The 18,311-nt window shown below is 35.0% G+C and overlaps 1 protein-coding gene and 1 non-coding gene across 2 annotated transcripts in view; both read right to left on the bottom strand.

The window, feature by feature from the left end:
• Rnb (R and B) overlaps positions 1–14,877 on the bottom strand; it is a 33,447-nt gene extending 18,570 nt beyond the window's left edge. Inside the window, exons 1-6 of the mRNA XM_069838886.1 lie at positions 14,375–14,877; positions 12,414–12,637; positions 10,451–10,625; positions 9,395–9,581; positions 5,921–6,108; positions 1,390–1,580 (exon numbers count right to left, since the gene is read on the bottom strand). Of these exons, the coding sequence (XP_069694987.1) occupies positions 1,390–1,580; positions 5,921–6,108; positions 9,395–9,581; positions 10,451–10,625; positions 12,414–12,637; positions 14,375–14,632 (1,223 nt within the window). The 5' untranslated portion in view covers positions 14,633–14,877. The remainder of the gene's footprint in view (positions 1–1,389; positions 1,581–5,920; positions 6,109–9,394; positions 9,582–10,450; positions 10,626–12,413; positions 12,638–14,374) is intronic.
• Positions 7,995–8,066, bottom strand: TRNAC-GCA (transfer RNA cysteine (anticodon GCA)). The gene has a single exon. It is a non-coding gene; the product is annotated as a tRNA-Cys (tRNA).
• Positions 14,878–18,311: the final 3,434 nt, after the last annotated feature.

Here is an 18,311-nt window from a genome sequence, read left to right on the forward strand (position 1 = left end):
TGCAGTCAAGTGGTGTTCTTCATAACTGTGACGCAGAAGGCGATGCGAAATAAGTGCCAACAATAATCTATCGCCTCAAAGTGTGCTCTAGCCACTCTCAGATTATAAATGGGTATCTCAGTATTACAGCACATTTCATTTCCATACTCTTGGATAAATTAGTTAGCTGAACACATATTCATCAAACAGTTTCAGAGAATAAGTTACATACGGATGAATTAACTGATGAAGACAGCATGTTAAAAACTATTCTTTTTTTCAGTAAGGAGTATTCTCAAAACGTGCAATTTCGTGGAATGTTCGAAATCAGTGCTTTCGTTAAAACAGTTATTATTCATTTTCTATTTCCAGTGATTTAGTTAGGAAAAAAATATTCACAGAAACTCGCCTATCAAGTTAGCAATTGCCACCTAATGGATTCATACTGTCAAGTTGAACATTCTCATGTTTTTGACATGCAAATATTTTTATTTTCTGAAAAGGCATTCCAGTGTGTTTCAGTCCAACTAAATTATTACCTATTTACAATCACACCTTCTCAAAGTACAAGGTGCAGCAAAGGAGTTGGACGATTTTAGAAGGCAGTGTGTGCACTCCAGTGTGTTTCGGTCCAACTAAATTATTACCTATTTACAATCACACCTTCTCAAAGTACAAGGTGCAACAAAGGAGTTGGACGATTTTAGAAGGCAGTGTGTGCACTCCAGTGTGTTTCGGTCCAACTAAATTATTACCTATTTACAATCACACCTTCTCAAAGTACAAGGTGCAGCAAAGGAGTTGGACGATTTTAGAAGGCCGTTTACTGAGCAACATGGAGGGTTATGGATATCGATCGACCATTGTTTGTTAGCATTTCTGATGCCATTTTGTGTAACCATGGAGGTGTGGAGAGCTGAGTGTCATGCTGTTATCGTATGAATATTAAAATAAGCTAGAGTTTGTTGCAGACGTTCTGAATCACCCTGTACTTTCTATACACTTCACATAATATGAACAAAAAAATTTAAGCTTACTCAAAATTAATTATTTTACTTAATTTTCGAAATTCCGGAAGTGGTTTTTATACTCTACTTCCAATAGATAATAGATAAATATTAAATTTTATAGAATGATATATGATTAAAAATACACAAATTTTATTCAGAAATATTTTAAGGATCTACAGCATTTTAATGGACGCAAATCACCTTCTTATGAAATCAGACTAAAAACATAACAAAAATTAACTGCACTTATTTCATTCCAGACTAGAGAGTAAAAATTACAAATAAATCTCAACTTCATGCCAACAAAGCTGAACTACAGCACGGCCATAAAAGCCAGATATACAATTTTAGAATTCAAGCTTACATTTTGTTTTTTATTTCTATAATCTATCGAACATACCTCCTTGAAAATGAATTCTGTCTGACAGCGTCAGAAGCTGTGTCTATATTATTAGTAAAAATTCTGCCCTTTGGTGAATCTTGTAAGAATTCTGGACGCACACTGCTTTTGGTATGTTCCTTTCCATACTCCTTCACAAACGTTGCTATTTTGTTGACCAGAATTGGAACCAAACCTTCTTTCAGCATTTCCTGAAACACAATGTCATTCTCATTACATTGAACATTCTTTTCTCATTACATAATTCATTCTTATACATACTTCAACATCACGAGTAAATATCTATTATTAATATAAAGAATTTTTTATCTCATACTGTGCTCACTAGCGTTGGAAAAAAATTTTGGTCATTTAGAACAAGAAATAAACGAAGAGTGTTTGGCAGTATTAAGAATGCACAATGAGCAATAAAACTTCATTATATTTAATTATTTTAAAATAATATATAAAGCATATAAAAAAGAAGAAAAATACAAATTATATATAACATCAGTTTGTTGGTAAACGTGAGCAAGTCACATTGAAGGCTTCCAAGCATTATGAAAATTTAAGATTTATAATTTTATATTAAAAACTAATAACGTAGCACATTTACCTTCAAAATAATTAATTACTAACATCTAAAGAAGTACAGTGATCTTTGGATGAATCATTAAACCTTTAAATGCCTTTTCCCAACAATTTTACATTTTGGACTTGGTCACTTTTACCAAGAAACCGATGATAAATGTTTCAAAATATTTTTACCAGTTCTTTTTCTTATGCACAAAATAAACTGACATTATAGGCTATCAAGTTCCCTTCTCACAGTAATGCAGTTTAAATTGATAGCCCTTCAACTAAAACCATGCAAATTAGCTCCACTATTGAACATTCTAAATAGGAACCAATTTATGTGCTTGCATTGTACCCAATCTAATTTCAAGCAGGGGCAGCTTTTATTAAGGGGCACATGGGCACGTGCCCTCCCAGTGATTTTTATTATCGTATTATGACTATATTATAATACAATTTAATTGCATTATGAAATAATAACTTAAAGAGTGTCACATTTGCATTGCTACGAATGTTTTCAGAATGTGTAGTAGTCTACGAAACCCAAGTTTTCTGAACAGGTAATAAAATGGGCTCTCTCTTCTCGTGCCCAGCGATGGACGAGGAAGGGATGGGGGTGCGAGTTGTAGGAAGGCGGAGCTCTTTGCCTCAGACCGTGTGCTTTGGGCACTGTATTTGCCGTGCCCACCAAGCCTCTTCAGTTTAGGAACAGTCCAATTAGCTGCGTGCCATTTTTAGGGGTGTTGATACTTGCTGAATAGCAGACGACATTTTACAGCTGAACTTGACATGAAAAACGTTAAATGTAAGTTTACTAATTTAGAAGCTTGACTCATTGTGTAAATCACGTGTATATGTATATATAGATACAGTATTCATTTGTCACAGTTATGTTGTTAATGCTCCCTGTAAACTTTTATGCTTCCATCGTATCCAAAAAAGAAAGTTTACATTACAATACATGAAGTTGGCAGTTCTCAAAAAGCTTTGTCACTGACAATAGAGAATCTTGGCGGGCGTTTTGCCGCTTTCAGTGCACACTACAGTTTTCAACTGAGTTTCCCCAAGTCTAGCGCTGCGGTAGTAAGAAGGCAGGCAGTTCCGTGATCTGTGAGTACGAACGAGTGAGAATCAGCATATTTCTGTGAATTACACTTAGAATTCCATTTAACTTTTCTCTGGGCGTAGCAATGCTCTCAATTGAGAGAAAGATGGTACATTCTATTCCGAACTTCAACAATAGAGTTATAGAGGTTTTTCTCGCAGAAAGAACCGAAAAATGGAGCTCATCTACAAGAATTAGAAAGATTAGTGCACATAAATTGGTTTTATATGTTTTTAATTTTCAGGGTTCATCATTAAGGTTGTGCCCCACTTGACAGAATGGCCTTCGGCCGCCACTGATTTCAAGTTTAGTATGAACCATTTCAAATTCTGAAAAAAAAACAGACTTTGACTATAAATAACTGTTCATACAAGGAATTCAACCAACTCATTTGTATGACTCTTCCACCACTCATACACTGTCACTCCTCCTGTGACTTGATTTTGCTTCAAATTTTACATTTATGTCAATAGAGAAATTTCTGGATAGTGTTCTCTTACAAAATTCACAGTACTTTTTACTTATATAGTAAAGTCAGGGACGAGTCACGAATGAAATGGGCCCTTGGCTAAAGTAATAACTGGACCCCTGAGTAAAAAATAAAAAAATAATAATAACAAATAACAGTAACAACTCATCTCTTCGATGTTGATCAAAGAGACAAATTTTACTCACAGTCATAAATTTATTAGTGGATTCCATTGGGGTAGATCCATTAACGATCAAATTTTTACAATACGACAGTTACTTGAAAAGTGCAACGAGTTTGGAATCGAGACTCACCATCTTTTTGTTGATTTTCGAGCAGCCTATGACACCATGAATAGAGAAAGACTCTATGCTGCAATGGAGGAATTGAGGATCCCTAAAAAATTGATCTCTCTGGTGAAAGCTACGATGACAAATACCAAGTGCACAGTTAAAATTCAAAACATGATGTCTAACCCTGTTTCTACTAGGTGTGGCATCCAACAAGGAGATTCACTAGCTTGTCTCCTTTTTAATATAGCACTGGAGAAAGTCATAAGGGATTCACGTATTAATACTAGGGGAACTATTTTCTATAAGTCGATTCAGGTGCTGGCTTGCGCTGAAGACCTAGATATCATAGGAAGAAGTCAGGCAGCAATGAAAGAGGCCTTTATTAAGCTGGAAAAGGCAGCAAGAAGGATGCATTTACAAATTAATGAAGAGAAAACAAAGTATATGCCAGTCACGAGAGCTAATATAAATGGACCCCCTTACTTGGAAATAGGCTCTTTTAAATTTGAAACTGTCCATAGTTTTATCTATCTTGGCTCTGAAATTAACAAAAATAATGTTAGTTCTGAAATAAAAAAACGAATATTATCTGTCAATAGATGCTTTTATGGTCTTAGAAGACATATGAAATCTCAAATTATATTTAGGAATACAAAAATTATGATGTATAAAACTCTTATAAGGTCTGCACTATCTTACGCATCTGAGACTTGGCCATTGTCGAAGTCAGATGCGACATTATTATGTACATTTGAAAGAAAGATTCTTAGTCAAATCTTTGGACCAGTTAGAGAAAACGGAACATGGAGAAGAAGATACAATTTCGAACTGTACAGATTATATAATGAGCCGGACATTGTTAAATTCATAAAAATAAGAAGATTGGATTGGGCCGGGCATGTTGTGAGGATGCAAGATGATAGGGTTGCGAAGAGAGTTTTTAAATTTATTCCGATGGAAAGAAGGAAGGTTGGGAGACCGAGATTGAGATGGGAAGACTGTGTGATGGATGACATCAAGACTTTGGGTGTTAGAAATTGGAGAAGTTTGGCATTGGATAGGGAGGAATGGCGAAAACTTCTGAAGAAGGCCAGGGCCCATGAAGGGCTGTTGTGCCATTGATGATGATGATAAATTTATTAACATTCTGTCCTTAAATACTAGTTTCTAAACTCTAGTCTAAAAGAAGAACTTTTCGACAGTGTGAGAAGGCAAAATCTAGATTTGCATAATATATACATTACTGTAGGTATGTTAACAGAAAGCCACAATTTCAAGTCACACAGAGTTTGTGTGCACTCGATGTGGGTTTCTGGTGTCTTGTCAGCCCACTCAAGATATGTGGATAAAAAGGGAAAAAATGAGACGGTGTCGGGTGAAGTTCCTGGGTAGCTCAGTCGGTAGAGTGTTGGTGCGCTAAGCCAAAGGTCTCGGGATCAATACCCAGCCCTGGAACAATTTTTCTCTTGAAATTCTACTAGTATTCTTAGTATTCCATCTTTATACTCTGGTTTTCTATTTCGTTACTAGTGTTGGCACCTGTAGGAGAACAGAAAACCTCACCTTCGAACTTATAAAACAGTGGAATGAAAAGGCAATACAAGAAGCTGTAAAACAAGTTTGAGAAAAGATGTAACAGACGATTCATCTGGATTCAGTATTACGGTAGGGAAAACATCTTCTAATGAAAATTCTGAATGCTTGTTCTGTATTTTCTTAGTAGAGGCCATTTTGAATCTGCAATTTTGTTAATCTTGTAGCTTGTTAACAGTATTCCATTTTTGCACCTCCATTTTTATGAAGGAAATATGTTAGATTTTGAGGAAATTATATTTTTCAAACATTGTACAACATCTTACGAACTTCTAAGTCCGGTGTACCATTCACAGGGCATTCAGCAATAAACAGGAAGATACTTTACGTCCAGCATTCAAAAACATGTAGATTCCAAAACGAAAATCAAAATGGTATTCCATATCTGTAACACTTCCTCTATAAGATACCAAAGCTCAATTATTGAACGAAATTTGGAATAATCAATAAAATCGAAGTGTACATCTGCTTAGTTTATAATATTGAAAACAACTGTTGATGTCTTACATAACTTACCAGCAAACTTGTCTCGTCATATACAAATTGTATAAGAGCATGAAGAACTAAAGAGCGAAGATGTGTTGAAGAGGAATTCTGCATGATTCTAAGAATTAATGGCAAGCCACCAGCACGTCTTATTTTTGCACGATTCACAGATTCCCGGCACAAGTAACACAGTGCCATGACCAATTGTGTATAATGTCCTGCAATAATAATAATAATAATAATAATAATAATAATAATAATAATAATAATAATAATAATAATAATGGTAATAACAATAATAATAACGATGATTATAATAATAATAATAATAATAATAATGAAAATAATAATAATAATAATAATAGTACTAGTAATAATGATAATAAAGACGATAATAACAATAACGATAATAATAATAATAATAATAATGGTAATAATAATAATAATAATAATAATAATAATAATAATAATAATAATAATAATGGTAATAACAATAATAATGATGATGATTATAATAATAATAATAATGAAAATAATAATAATAATAATGATAATAATAATAATAATAATAATAATAATAATAATAGTACTAGTAATAATGATAATAAAGACGATAATAACGATAATAATAATAATAATAATAATAATAATAATGATAACATTAATAATAATAATAATAATAATAATAATAATGGTAATAACAATAATAATAATAATAATAATAATAATAATAATAATGATAACAATAATAATAATAATAATAATAATAATAATAATGATAACATTAATAATAATAATAATAATAATGATAATAAAGACGATAATAACGATAATAACGATGATAATAATAATAATAATAATAATAGTAATAATAATAATAGTAATAATAACAATAATAATAATAATAATAATAATAATAATAATAATAATAATGATAACATTAATAATAATAATAATAATAATGATAATAAAGACGATAATAACGATAATAACGATAATAATAATAATAATAATAATAATAATAATAATAATAATAATGATAAGACAATAATAATAATGACAGCAATAATAATGATGATAGTAATAATAATAATAATAATAATAATAATAATAATAATAATAATAATAATAATAATAATAATCTATGTCATTTTTATTGCAATATATACATTGTAAAATGTAAAAACTAGTGGTAATTAATATGCTGTAATACTAAATGTTATGAAGAGGTACAGATTGGAATTTTTTCTTTGCTGTTAATGAATGAGCAATTCATAACATTTCAAAGACTCAAAATGAGAATGAAAAAAGTACCTTCTCATGGGGTCGTTACACAGTTAATCTGCTTGACTGAATAGAAAAAGTTCAATCTATACCTCTACTTAACAATGCACCATTGCTTTCTCCCTCTTTCAGATAAATACTACCAAGTTCTTTAGGCCCTGATAAATAAGATTCCAACAATGAATAAAATTATAATGGATATGATGGTGATTGCATCACAGGATGTGTGTGTGAAAATTCATCCAGAACTTTCTATTCCAGAAGCTAGAGGCTTTGCAAATAGAGCATACCAAATTTGTTGATGATGCGTTGCAAGCTTTGTGGATTCCAGTATCGAACTGTGAGCCCTTCTCACAATTTTCACATGTCCCTTAACCCTCAAACACAGAGGTGCGGTATCTGAGACTGCTCTACATGGAAATGAACCAGTTCCCTCCACTTTACGAATATGAAAACTTGTGTACTTTTTCGTAGGACAAATTTAACACTAACAAATTTAGAGCTAAGGTCTTCTTATAACTGAGTGTACAAAGTAAGGAAAATTACATTACTGTGTCACCTGTCTGACATTCGTAGTTCACTTCCATGCTCTCACTACCTTCATTCAATGTCAGTGAAATTTAGAATTATCTTTTGTGGATGGTAAAATCAGAAACCTTGTAACTCCATATTCACATATCTTCAGACATTTACTACCGTATCCCCATGACATGGTAATATGGAATATATTATTACGATGTATCGAAGTGCATATGATATTTCTGTGCAGAAATTCTGCGTCATCATATGATGAAGGATGAGTGGAACAGAGAAAAATTCTCTCCGGCACCAGGATTTGAACCTGGGTTTTCAGCTCTGCATGCTGACACTCTATCCACTAAGCCACACCGGATTCCCATCCCGATACCAGACTGAATCCTCTCATTGTGCCACTGTCATACATCTATGACGCAGTGCATGAGGGTAAGTCACTAGAGGGAATCCAAGAGGTGGAACTTAAACTGAGAGGATTTAATCCGGCATCGGGATAGGAATCCGGTGTGGCTTAGTGGACAGAGCGTCAGCATGTAGAGCTGAAAACCCGGGTTCAAATCCCGGTGCCAGAGAGAATTTTTCTATGTTCCACTCATCCTTCATCATATGGTAATATGAAGTTTTCCCTCAGATTATACAAGATGGGTCAAAAGTCACTTTCCCCAATATTTGTTCTTAGGTTTCATACTTGTACACATATACAGGTGGCATAACTTGAATAAACGAATAGCTGGTGTAATAATAAGTGGTGGCTTGGCAACCATGTTCGTGCATCAACTGTTTTTTCGATGTCATGTCTTCTTATTGTTTTGTTTTCTTGTGTTTGTTGTGTCTCTATGCAATAACTGCTAGTTTCTTGCAATGAATAACAATTCCATGAATGGATTGGTCGTCATAACAACAGAATGGCCATCCAGATCATGCGACCTAACAACAACGACTTTTCGGTATCCTAAAAAATGATGTTTTTGCTCCTGAAACCTCAGGATCTGCATCAGTTGCGACAGATAATCGAACAGTCATTTGTGAAAATCGATGAAAATCGTGTTATGTCCTGACATCTGTAAATCAGTCTCTAAATCTGCAGTACTCGGGAAAAGCGACGTAAGTCAGTTTCCACAAACCTTTGATAATTTATTGACAACTTAAACTGTTTATGTCCATTTGATTTTCTTCTGTATGAATTATTGTAATGGGAGAAATACTTATGTATTTTTTTCCAAGCGAGCATATGTTCCGTAAGTTGTCAATAAATGATCAAAAAAGGTTTGTGGAAACTGACTTAAGTCACTTTTCCCAAGCACTGCAGAAATGTTGTGAATTGTGTATTGAGAAACAGGACCTCCATTTTTAACAATATCTGTAAAGGAATGTGTAGCCAAATATAAATTGAATGTAACTAAATGTAAGGAAGTGTTTGGGGAAAGTGACTTTTAACCCATTCTGTATATACAAGTTGCACTTTAATTTAATAAAAAAAATGTATGTTACATAAGAATTCTGTGTTATACTGAAGAAAAATTACTTTTATTATGTAAAAATTTTTGTATATTCTATTCAAGAAATTCCACTGTCCTTAACCATGACAACCTATCTTCTAATACAGGGTTCTTGAAACAGTGCTCTTAATCAAATGACTATGGAAACAAACTTCAACATGGTAGGTACTATAATCTCTATTTTTACCTGTATGGGCTAGATTATTTTCTGAAAGTTCTTTGATTATAAGTTTTACAATTCCCAGATTGCCCAGTGCAGGTCTTGAACTGGATACGAGGCACAAATTGCATATACATTCTATTGTTAAATATTTCAACTTGCTGTTTGCAACAAGCGCCACCAAATGTTGAAATCCAGATCCATTTCCTTGGACCTGAAAAATATTAAGCACAAGCACACAAATTTATGCTTACTGGAGCGACACATTTCATTTTGAAATACGCAAATTTTTCAGAATATGTTTTAATAACTCAGAAACTAATTGACTCACAGAAATGAAACTTCACCATATAACTATCTATCACACCGTGATTATGTGTACAAAAAAATCAAGGACGTAGCTTGAAAAATGTAGAAAATAGAAATTGCACTCATCACCCCTCTTAATCAAATAGGTAAATAAGAAAAGTGCAGGAACAAAGAAGTATCTACTTCTACAGAATAAATAGACAAAGAAAGTAATTTGACTGCACAATACAATTTGTTAATAACACCTTCAATAATTTTTAGATTTTATTAATTAAATATTAACCCAGGTTTTTCTTCAACTTTTTGTGAATGTCTCTTTTCATAAAAATGCTACGACCCAAAAAAGTTGGAACCCTCTCCTAAGCATAAAGTCTTTAAATTCTTTTATGTGTCATAAACACACAACATAGCTATAATTCATCTCAGAGAAAGTCATACTAAGGATCTTAACGCCCTTTAACCCTTAAGCAGTCATGCTTAATCACCCCACCCACTTAAACCGTTATTATCTCGAGTAGGCAAATTCCAATTTCAACAATGTTTACAGTTATTGTTGCCTAACCAATTTCAATAAAGGTACTGAAAGTTTCAGAAGTACAGGTTTACTGAATACATAGTTACGAGCTCCGAAATATCTGACTGGGGTGTTCACAACATCCCACTTAAGAGTTAAAATCCAGCAGCCTTGGCTGGGTTTGAACATAACCAATGGTAACTGAAATTCTGAAAGACTTAAACCAAATAGAAATGACGTAATGATCCACTGTCACATACCTGCTGAGCACACTCTTCAGTGTGATAGCTAGTGAAAGCTACCACAGCTTTGACGACGGCTTGCAAGAAGTCCTCTTCTACTTTATCTGGACTTACAGCAAGCAGCATAGCAACAGCATTTACTGCTCGCAAATTCAGCATTTTTTCTCTCTGATTCTCCACACCCCACAACATTCTATTAACAAACAAAGTGAACTGTTTAAAAAGACTGGTGCAGTCAAATCCCTCGTATCTGGCACTCAAATAACCAGCAATACTAAAACAACGGCACTTTTGGCTAGGCAAAAAAAAAAAAAAAAAAAAAAAAAGTTTAAATCTGTCACAATGCCACAGTCTGGATCGTCAGTTTTGCCACATGAGGAAGTTCGCAAGTTTCATTTTCTGGGAATATTCGAACGTAAAATTAGTGTATTATTTGTGTTGTATGATGTGTTTTAACCTAGGAGAAGGTGCATTCGCGTTATAACATGAGAAGGCACATGCAGTCAAAAAGACTGCACTATGAAAATATGTTAGGTGCAGCTTACAGCAGTAAAATTTTCGGAAATATTCAAAATTTTTTTCCTCCATTACTGTATCATGTACAATAATGAAAATTGGTATGTGTTAAACATTGTCCTTCTGCTAGGCCTATACGAAAAAAATATTTTTACGATTTAAAAAAAATTATTTATATGTATTTTTTTTACAAATTCAAAATGGTTGCAGTTCACTGTGCATGATGAAGTGTTTCCCTAATAATTCATAAACTTGTTAATTTTTTCATCTTCTCTGTCTTTTATCTTACTGCTGAAACTCATGTTTACAATATCATGCTCTTTCAACTACATTCCTTAATAAATAATATTTTTTTTTTATTTTGTGTTACAAGAAAGTACTGACACTTAACCATTTTTTAAATGAATTTCTTTTTTATCAGACAATCTATCAAAGATAGAGAAGTAATCTTACATCATATTGTTGATATAACATGCATAAATACACACAAAAAAATTCATCACAGAATGTTGGCTAGTGTTTTAGTTATGTGGAAAATGCTTCATCACTGCACAATGAAATGAATTTTGAAAAAAGAAAATGTAAATAATTTTGTTTAAATCGTAAAAATATTTTTTCATATAGCAGAAAAAGTGTTTTACACATACCAATTTTCATTATTGTACAAGATAGACTAATGGAGGAAAAAAATGTTGAATATTTCCAAAATTTTACTGCTGTAAGCTGTACCTAATCCCTTAAGCTCAACTTATTGAGGTATTTATTAATGGAGAAAAATTCGTTCCGGCAGTGGGAATCGAACCCTGGAACCTCAGCTTGGTGTACTGAGTGCTCTTTCCGTCTGAGCTATGTCGAGACCCAATTCCCAGTGCTGGCTGAACTCTCCTCCTATGAGTTGAACAGTGAGGTGCTCTAATTTGGGGGGGGGGGAAACCGTGCGCGTGCGCGCGCGCGCACACACACACACAAACCCCTTCCCCCCATATATATGCTACTTGTGAACAGTCTTGTGAAACTTGTTGCCAATGGCTGCGTTCACTCAGCCGGGACAGCACTGAGGTAGCACTGAAATAGCGACAGCATTGAATGCCTTGCTGACCGACAGCGCTGAAATAGCACCGCCATTTTTCATAGCAAAATTTTTTTCACTGCAAGTCTGCTGCAAGCCAGCGAAAGTGGAGGGGGTAGGCAACAACCAATGATGTCTTATATTCCGGAGTAGACGGAACAATAGTGTCTTTCTTTGTAAACACAGAGAACATTTTGCAATCTGGTCGTTCAGCAACTGACAGCTGCTGTAACTCAGCAAAAATGAATAGCTGAATTAGTGATGTCCCGGCTGAATGCAGCCAATACAAAGGACTGCGATCAAGACTCAGCCCATTGCTTTTCCTGGCACTGCACGTGCAAAATAAAAAAATGCAGCATAACTGACATCCGTTTGCATTTGCAAAATGTAACAAACCTAAGAGCGCGCACTGCCATTTGCTGAGTAGCTCTCGAGCTGTTGGAGTCTGCAGCCAGTAATGTGACAATAGACTCCACAATCTCCTCTTTATGAAGTAGTTCAGCAATGTCAGATTCTTGAGCAAGGTTTGCAACCAAACGGCATGCCCGACATTGGATACTGTCTTTCCCAACATTGTTGATAACTGAAGCTAGCAGTTTCGTAACTCCATGACCAACCACCTACAAAATAAATGTTAGTTAACTTTATACAAGTTATTGTAATATGGTATAGGACAATACGTGAAATGCTTGTCCCCTTTAAAAATATCATTATATTTATAATTTTCATCTTGGACTTTGGGGGTATTAGGTGGCATTTGAAGTTCATAGTTGGCAGTACTTTTCTGACAGTTTTCTTCCGCCATCTTGGATTTTGCCTGTCACCTAGGAAATTAAAGAAGGAAGAAATGAAGTAGCACTTCTGAAAAAATCAAAATTATAGATTTTGATAACATAGCAAATTCAAAACAACAGACAAAAGGGCACACTGCGCTCATATTATGTACCGTTTTCACCAACTGCAATAAACAAAGCATTTTGAGTACATTCATCAAGCATTTTACTCACTACAATGACGTATGAATAATGCAAAAGCCATGTCTCAAGTCAGTGGCACAAGGCAGTCTTAAGGCTGGTTCACAATAAACCGGAAACGGAAACGAGACCGAGAACGGACATATTGAGCGTATTCCGAATCTCACCGGTGAGCAATCCGATGGCATCACGGTGTTCCGAATTCCACCAATGACGTCATTGCTGCTCCATTGGTGTCGCACCGGTGCCATCAACTTGCAGAGGTGGTGGCAGTCTCCATCAGCCGCCATCAGTGAATCTGATAGGTTCTTGTATAGGGCGGGAATTAGCAGACGAATAACATCGTGCACTGTTGTGTCATGGCGGTGTGTTCTGCTTTAGTTCTGCTGTATTGTTTGTAATGAGCAAAACGTAAAAACAATATGTTAATGGCTTATGAGGGAGCATGTCAACGGACCTGTTATTACTACCGGTTCAAGAAATAAATTGTTTTTGCTATCTTTTCTTTGAACGAGATGGGAGTACGAAAATTTCGCAAAATTTTGCTAGCGTAGCACAGACAAGAACTTGTACAGTCGCCATGACAGTCATCGATCCTTCCAGCAGTTTTGTTCCTTATTTCGCTGTAACGTGACATCATTGATGCCACCAGACCGGTGAGATTCGGAATATGCTGAATGTTAAAATAATGGTCACATTTAAATACATTTATTTTAACATTTCCGGTCTCGTTATCGTTTCCGTTCCCGGTTTATTGTGAACCAGTCTTTAGTCAGAGCAGTAACGAGCTTCATGGACGTTGTTCCTCTAAACATTAGGAAAGAAGTAGAATAAAAAAGAAAAATAGTGGCATCAATTACTAGACTGTAATACACATGACCCTTGAGTTTAAGAACATCATCAAGATGTTTTTGAAGGTTTAACTGAACTGAGAATCTAAAGTGATCTAAAGCTGAAACAATGTAGTAGAAAAAAATCAACAAAAATGCCATTATAATTACGTCTTCAAAAATTCAAAATGAACTTCTTATAACCTATATGGATATATTAGCCCACACCTTTACTCCGTTTAATAATTGACTTTTGGGGCACCTTCTTCTCAGCATTTTCTTTATAGTAATTAAAAAAAATCAGATTCTTGTGTAGTATGCTTCCCCGTGCGGTAATTCGGTAGAAAATATTGGTGAATATGACGGAAATCAGTGACAGGTTAGGTTTGGTTTGTTGAGGTTTTTGGTACACCTTGCATATTCGTTTTTGGTAGGCATACCAAAAGCCTGAACAAACCAAACCTAACCTGTCATTGATCCTCGATAATGTCCACCATATTGATCGTTTCCTACTTAATTGAATCCCATGCTTCTCATTCCGTTATGTACTTACTTCATTTCTACAGTCTTTATCCAAACAACAGTTGCCCAAAATGCTCAAAGTCACATCGAGGATCTTTTCATTTGGTTTGTCTAAGAATTTCACTAAATCTCTTAAAATCAGGTTTTCTCGAAGACACTTCAGACCTTCTCTTGTCTTGATGACAGATGATCTAATTTCAAGAAGACCATCGTATACTACAGAAGCTGACGACGACTTAAGTTTTAGGAAAACGTCTTTTTCTGTTGCTCTATTCAACGACATTGTCATAAAATAATTAACACTTTTTATTGAATATTATGCTCTACGTACGTCGGAGAAGTAGTAATGTTAGCAAAAGAAATGTCTATTGCAATGGTTGTAATTTATTCCAACATATTACTGGAAATATATTAAAAACAAGTGTTGGATTAATTACACAAAAAAAAAATATATATATATTCCTGAGTTCCTGACATATCGCAAACCAACCATTTCACATGCTTCGTCGCAGACGTCGTATCCCATGCAGTGTCGCCAACTGTCAATGAAGAAATAACCAACAATAATTTTGAATGTTTAAAACACCTGTAAAAACAATTCTAAATATTTTAATTTTAGTAACTAAATTAATAGGAAAATATTAGCTATACATTGTGTTTCTAATATAAGTAGCTAAATATAAATTAATAAAAGAGCTGAATCTAGCTACAAAATAGCGAAGTTGGCAGGCCAATAAACTCCACTGGTCGTACACGTCATACCTTCCAGTGCTTAAAAAAATCATAATAATAATTCTAGGTCAACGGCATATAAACACATAGTTGTTTTTTTTACTTGGTTATTTAACGATGCTGTATCAACTACGTGGTTATTTGGAGTCGATGGGATTGGCGATAGTCATACTATACCATAGTATGATCTAGGGTGATAGGGAGATGAGACCGAGGATTCGCCATAGATTACCTGACATTTGCCTTACGGTTGGGGAAAACCTCGGAAAACCCAACCAGGCAATCAACCCAGCTAGAATCGAACCCGCGCCCTAACGCAACTCCGGATCAGCAGGCAAGCGCCTTAGCCGACAGAGCTATGCCAGTGGCTATGGTTATGTTATAACCCTATATAATGTGATTAGGGGTTATAACCAAGAGTACTTTTTTCCTCCTGCCTTAATATGTTTTCCGGCTCTAAAAACTTATGTAGAATACTTCTTACAAATATAACACTAGATATCTCTGAATACAGCGAAGAATAACTAATACCCATTCGGGTGATCCTTTCATCATATTAATATAACACTAGAGAGATCTAGAACGCAATACAAGGGAAACCCCTGATTGCATATAGGAGATCGGGGGAGGGGGGAGGAACTGACCATTTCCCTGGACTTGCCGCATGTTATGTTACTAGATGATGGCAGGTTTCCATGCTGTACTCAGCTGTAGACCCCCGTCTCTGTTGAAATTATTGCCATCTACTGTAGCTGGATTTCGATGGCTTCCTTGATAACAAAGTCCCAGTAACCTGATGTCTTGTCCAAGATGGTGGTGGCGCCGAAATCTATCCTGTGACCAGTTTCTAGGCTGTGTTGGGCTACTGCAGACTTATTGGGGTAATATAGTCTTATGCTGCGTTGATGTTCCTTGCAGCGTTTCATAATGGTGCGTCCCATCTGCCCGATGTAGCATTTCCCACACTCGTACGGGATTTTGTAGACACCAGGTGTCCAAAGACCAAGGTCGTCCTTAACTGGTCTCAGCAAGTTCTGGATGTTTGTGAGAGGCTTATGAATGGCCTTAATCCCGTGCTTTCTTAGCAGTCTGCCAATCTTGCCCGAGATGGGAGCATAGAACGAGATACAGCTGAGTACAGCATGGAAACCTGCCATCAATACGCTTCTACCACCAGCACATGGCAGATAGTCGGGACCAGCAACTAGCTCCTGATTGGCTACCGCTTCCACCAACCAAGAATGCGTCTGGCGGTCGAGACTAGAAACTAGCTCCTGATTGGCCCGCAGAGGGAATCGCTACTATTGCATATATATACCGGCTAGACATGGCCCCACATCATTTCATTCCCTGAAGAAGATGGCAGAGCTAGCCATCAAAAGTTTGGAAGCAAATCTCCAACTCACCTGGCTGAGAACCCGAGAAGAGTTATTCTACAGTAAACGCCGGGAAAGCCTCAAGTCATATACATTCAAAGTTCTATGCTGTAGTGTGGTGATCTAAGGCAGGGGTTCCAACCAGTGTGTCGTGCAGCTCCACGGAATGTGTCGCGAAATTTTGGAATTCAAAAATAAATTTTATGCGATCCAGAAAGACCCTTTACAACGATTTTTTATTTGTAATGAAGTCTTCGATTTGGTACATTTTATTTTGAGACAGACTTTACCAATGAAATGTGAACACCTGCAACAATGCTGTTCAGTTTTTTAACCATAAGGTCATGTACAGAGAAAGTCTGTGCAACTCACCAAGTGCAGACATCACATTAATTTAAATAGGCGAGTTTTCATAAACGATAATACAATTTTTATATTGAACATCCACATAGATAGGTTGGGATTTTTTTACATATACCTTTGTTTTTTTCTAATGCCACTCAAGTTGCTGCTCGTTCTTTTACAATTCTCGATTGCGTGTTAACACCAACCTATCTACAACACTGGATATCCGAAATTACAAGAAGTTATCAGTGTTTTTTTTTCTGGAAGAATGCGCTGGAACGGCGTTCCGGCACCTTTTTGTTGCTTTTTTCATCATGGAACCGAAATATGTGTGAATATGTTTTTAATATAATTTTTCTTTGAATTCCGCTTAGATCTTGAAAGTCTTAGTTGGACGAAAAGGAGGTTAAAAACGACACAATTCCCGTGCAGTGAACAATAATCATCTTCCTGTTCACTATAAAATATTCTACACAAAGTTCCACCACCTTTTTTTCCAGAAAAAAGATTACTACTATTATTATTATTATTATTATTATTAGAATCAAATAAGTGTGTCGCAATATCGTGGGTGTTCAGTAAGAATGATAGATGGTTTCTATGCAGAATGCTTAAATTTTCAAGCAGAGAATTGAAAAATAAACTACAATACAAAATGACATTTGTAATATTGGAGAGAAATGCCAGGAGATTGAAAAACAGCCAAAATAAACAAACATAAAAAGCGAGATAAAAAGAATTGCTATACAGCAATAATTTTACAGATAAATATGTTAAATGCAACATATGAAATATAGGCTACACATCAATTAAAAAAAAATAATTATAACCGACAACAGAGGAATATTTTATTGAAGCGAAAGTTAGATTTTGATGATTAATTCAATATAGAAAAGAGATGAGAATATAACTTACCTTTATGTCTCTTATTTTTGTATTATAATAATTATACCTCATTAAACAGTAAACAGACATAAGTTCTGGAGAATTATGAAAGAATATAGAACACTAATAAATTTATTGAAAAAAGCTGGAAGTTAGAATTTATAAAATAGTTACATTACCGGTATGGTTGTGAAACTTGGACTCTCGCTTTGAGAGAGGAACAGAGGTTAAGGGTGATTGGAAATAAGGTGATTAGGAAAATATTTGGGACTAAGAGGAATGAAGTTACAGGAGACTGGAGAAAGTTACACAACGAAAAACTGCACTCATTGTATTCATCTGACATAATTAGGAACATTAAATCCAGACGTTCGTATAGATCAGTTTCTGTCAGATGAGTTTCCAATTCACTGTGGGCTAAAGCAAGGAGATGCACTATCACCTTTACTTTTTAACTTTGCTCTAGAGTATGCTATTAGGAAAGTTCAGGATAACAGGCAGGGTTTAGAATTGAATGGGTTACATCAGCTGCTTGTCTATGCGGATGACGTGAATATGTTAGGAGAAAATCCACAAACGATCAGGGAAAACGCGAAAATTCTAGTTGAAGCAAGTAAAGCGATAGGGTTG

The sequence above is a fragment of the Periplaneta americana genome, chromosome 11 (genome assembly GCF_040183065.1).
Source record: "Periplaneta americana isolate PAMFEO1 chromosome 11, P.americana_PAMFEO1_priV1, whole genome shotgun sequence".
NCBI classification, from domain to species: domain Eukaryota; kingdom Metazoa; phylum Arthropoda; class Insecta; order Blattodea; family Blattidae; genus Periplaneta; species Periplaneta americana.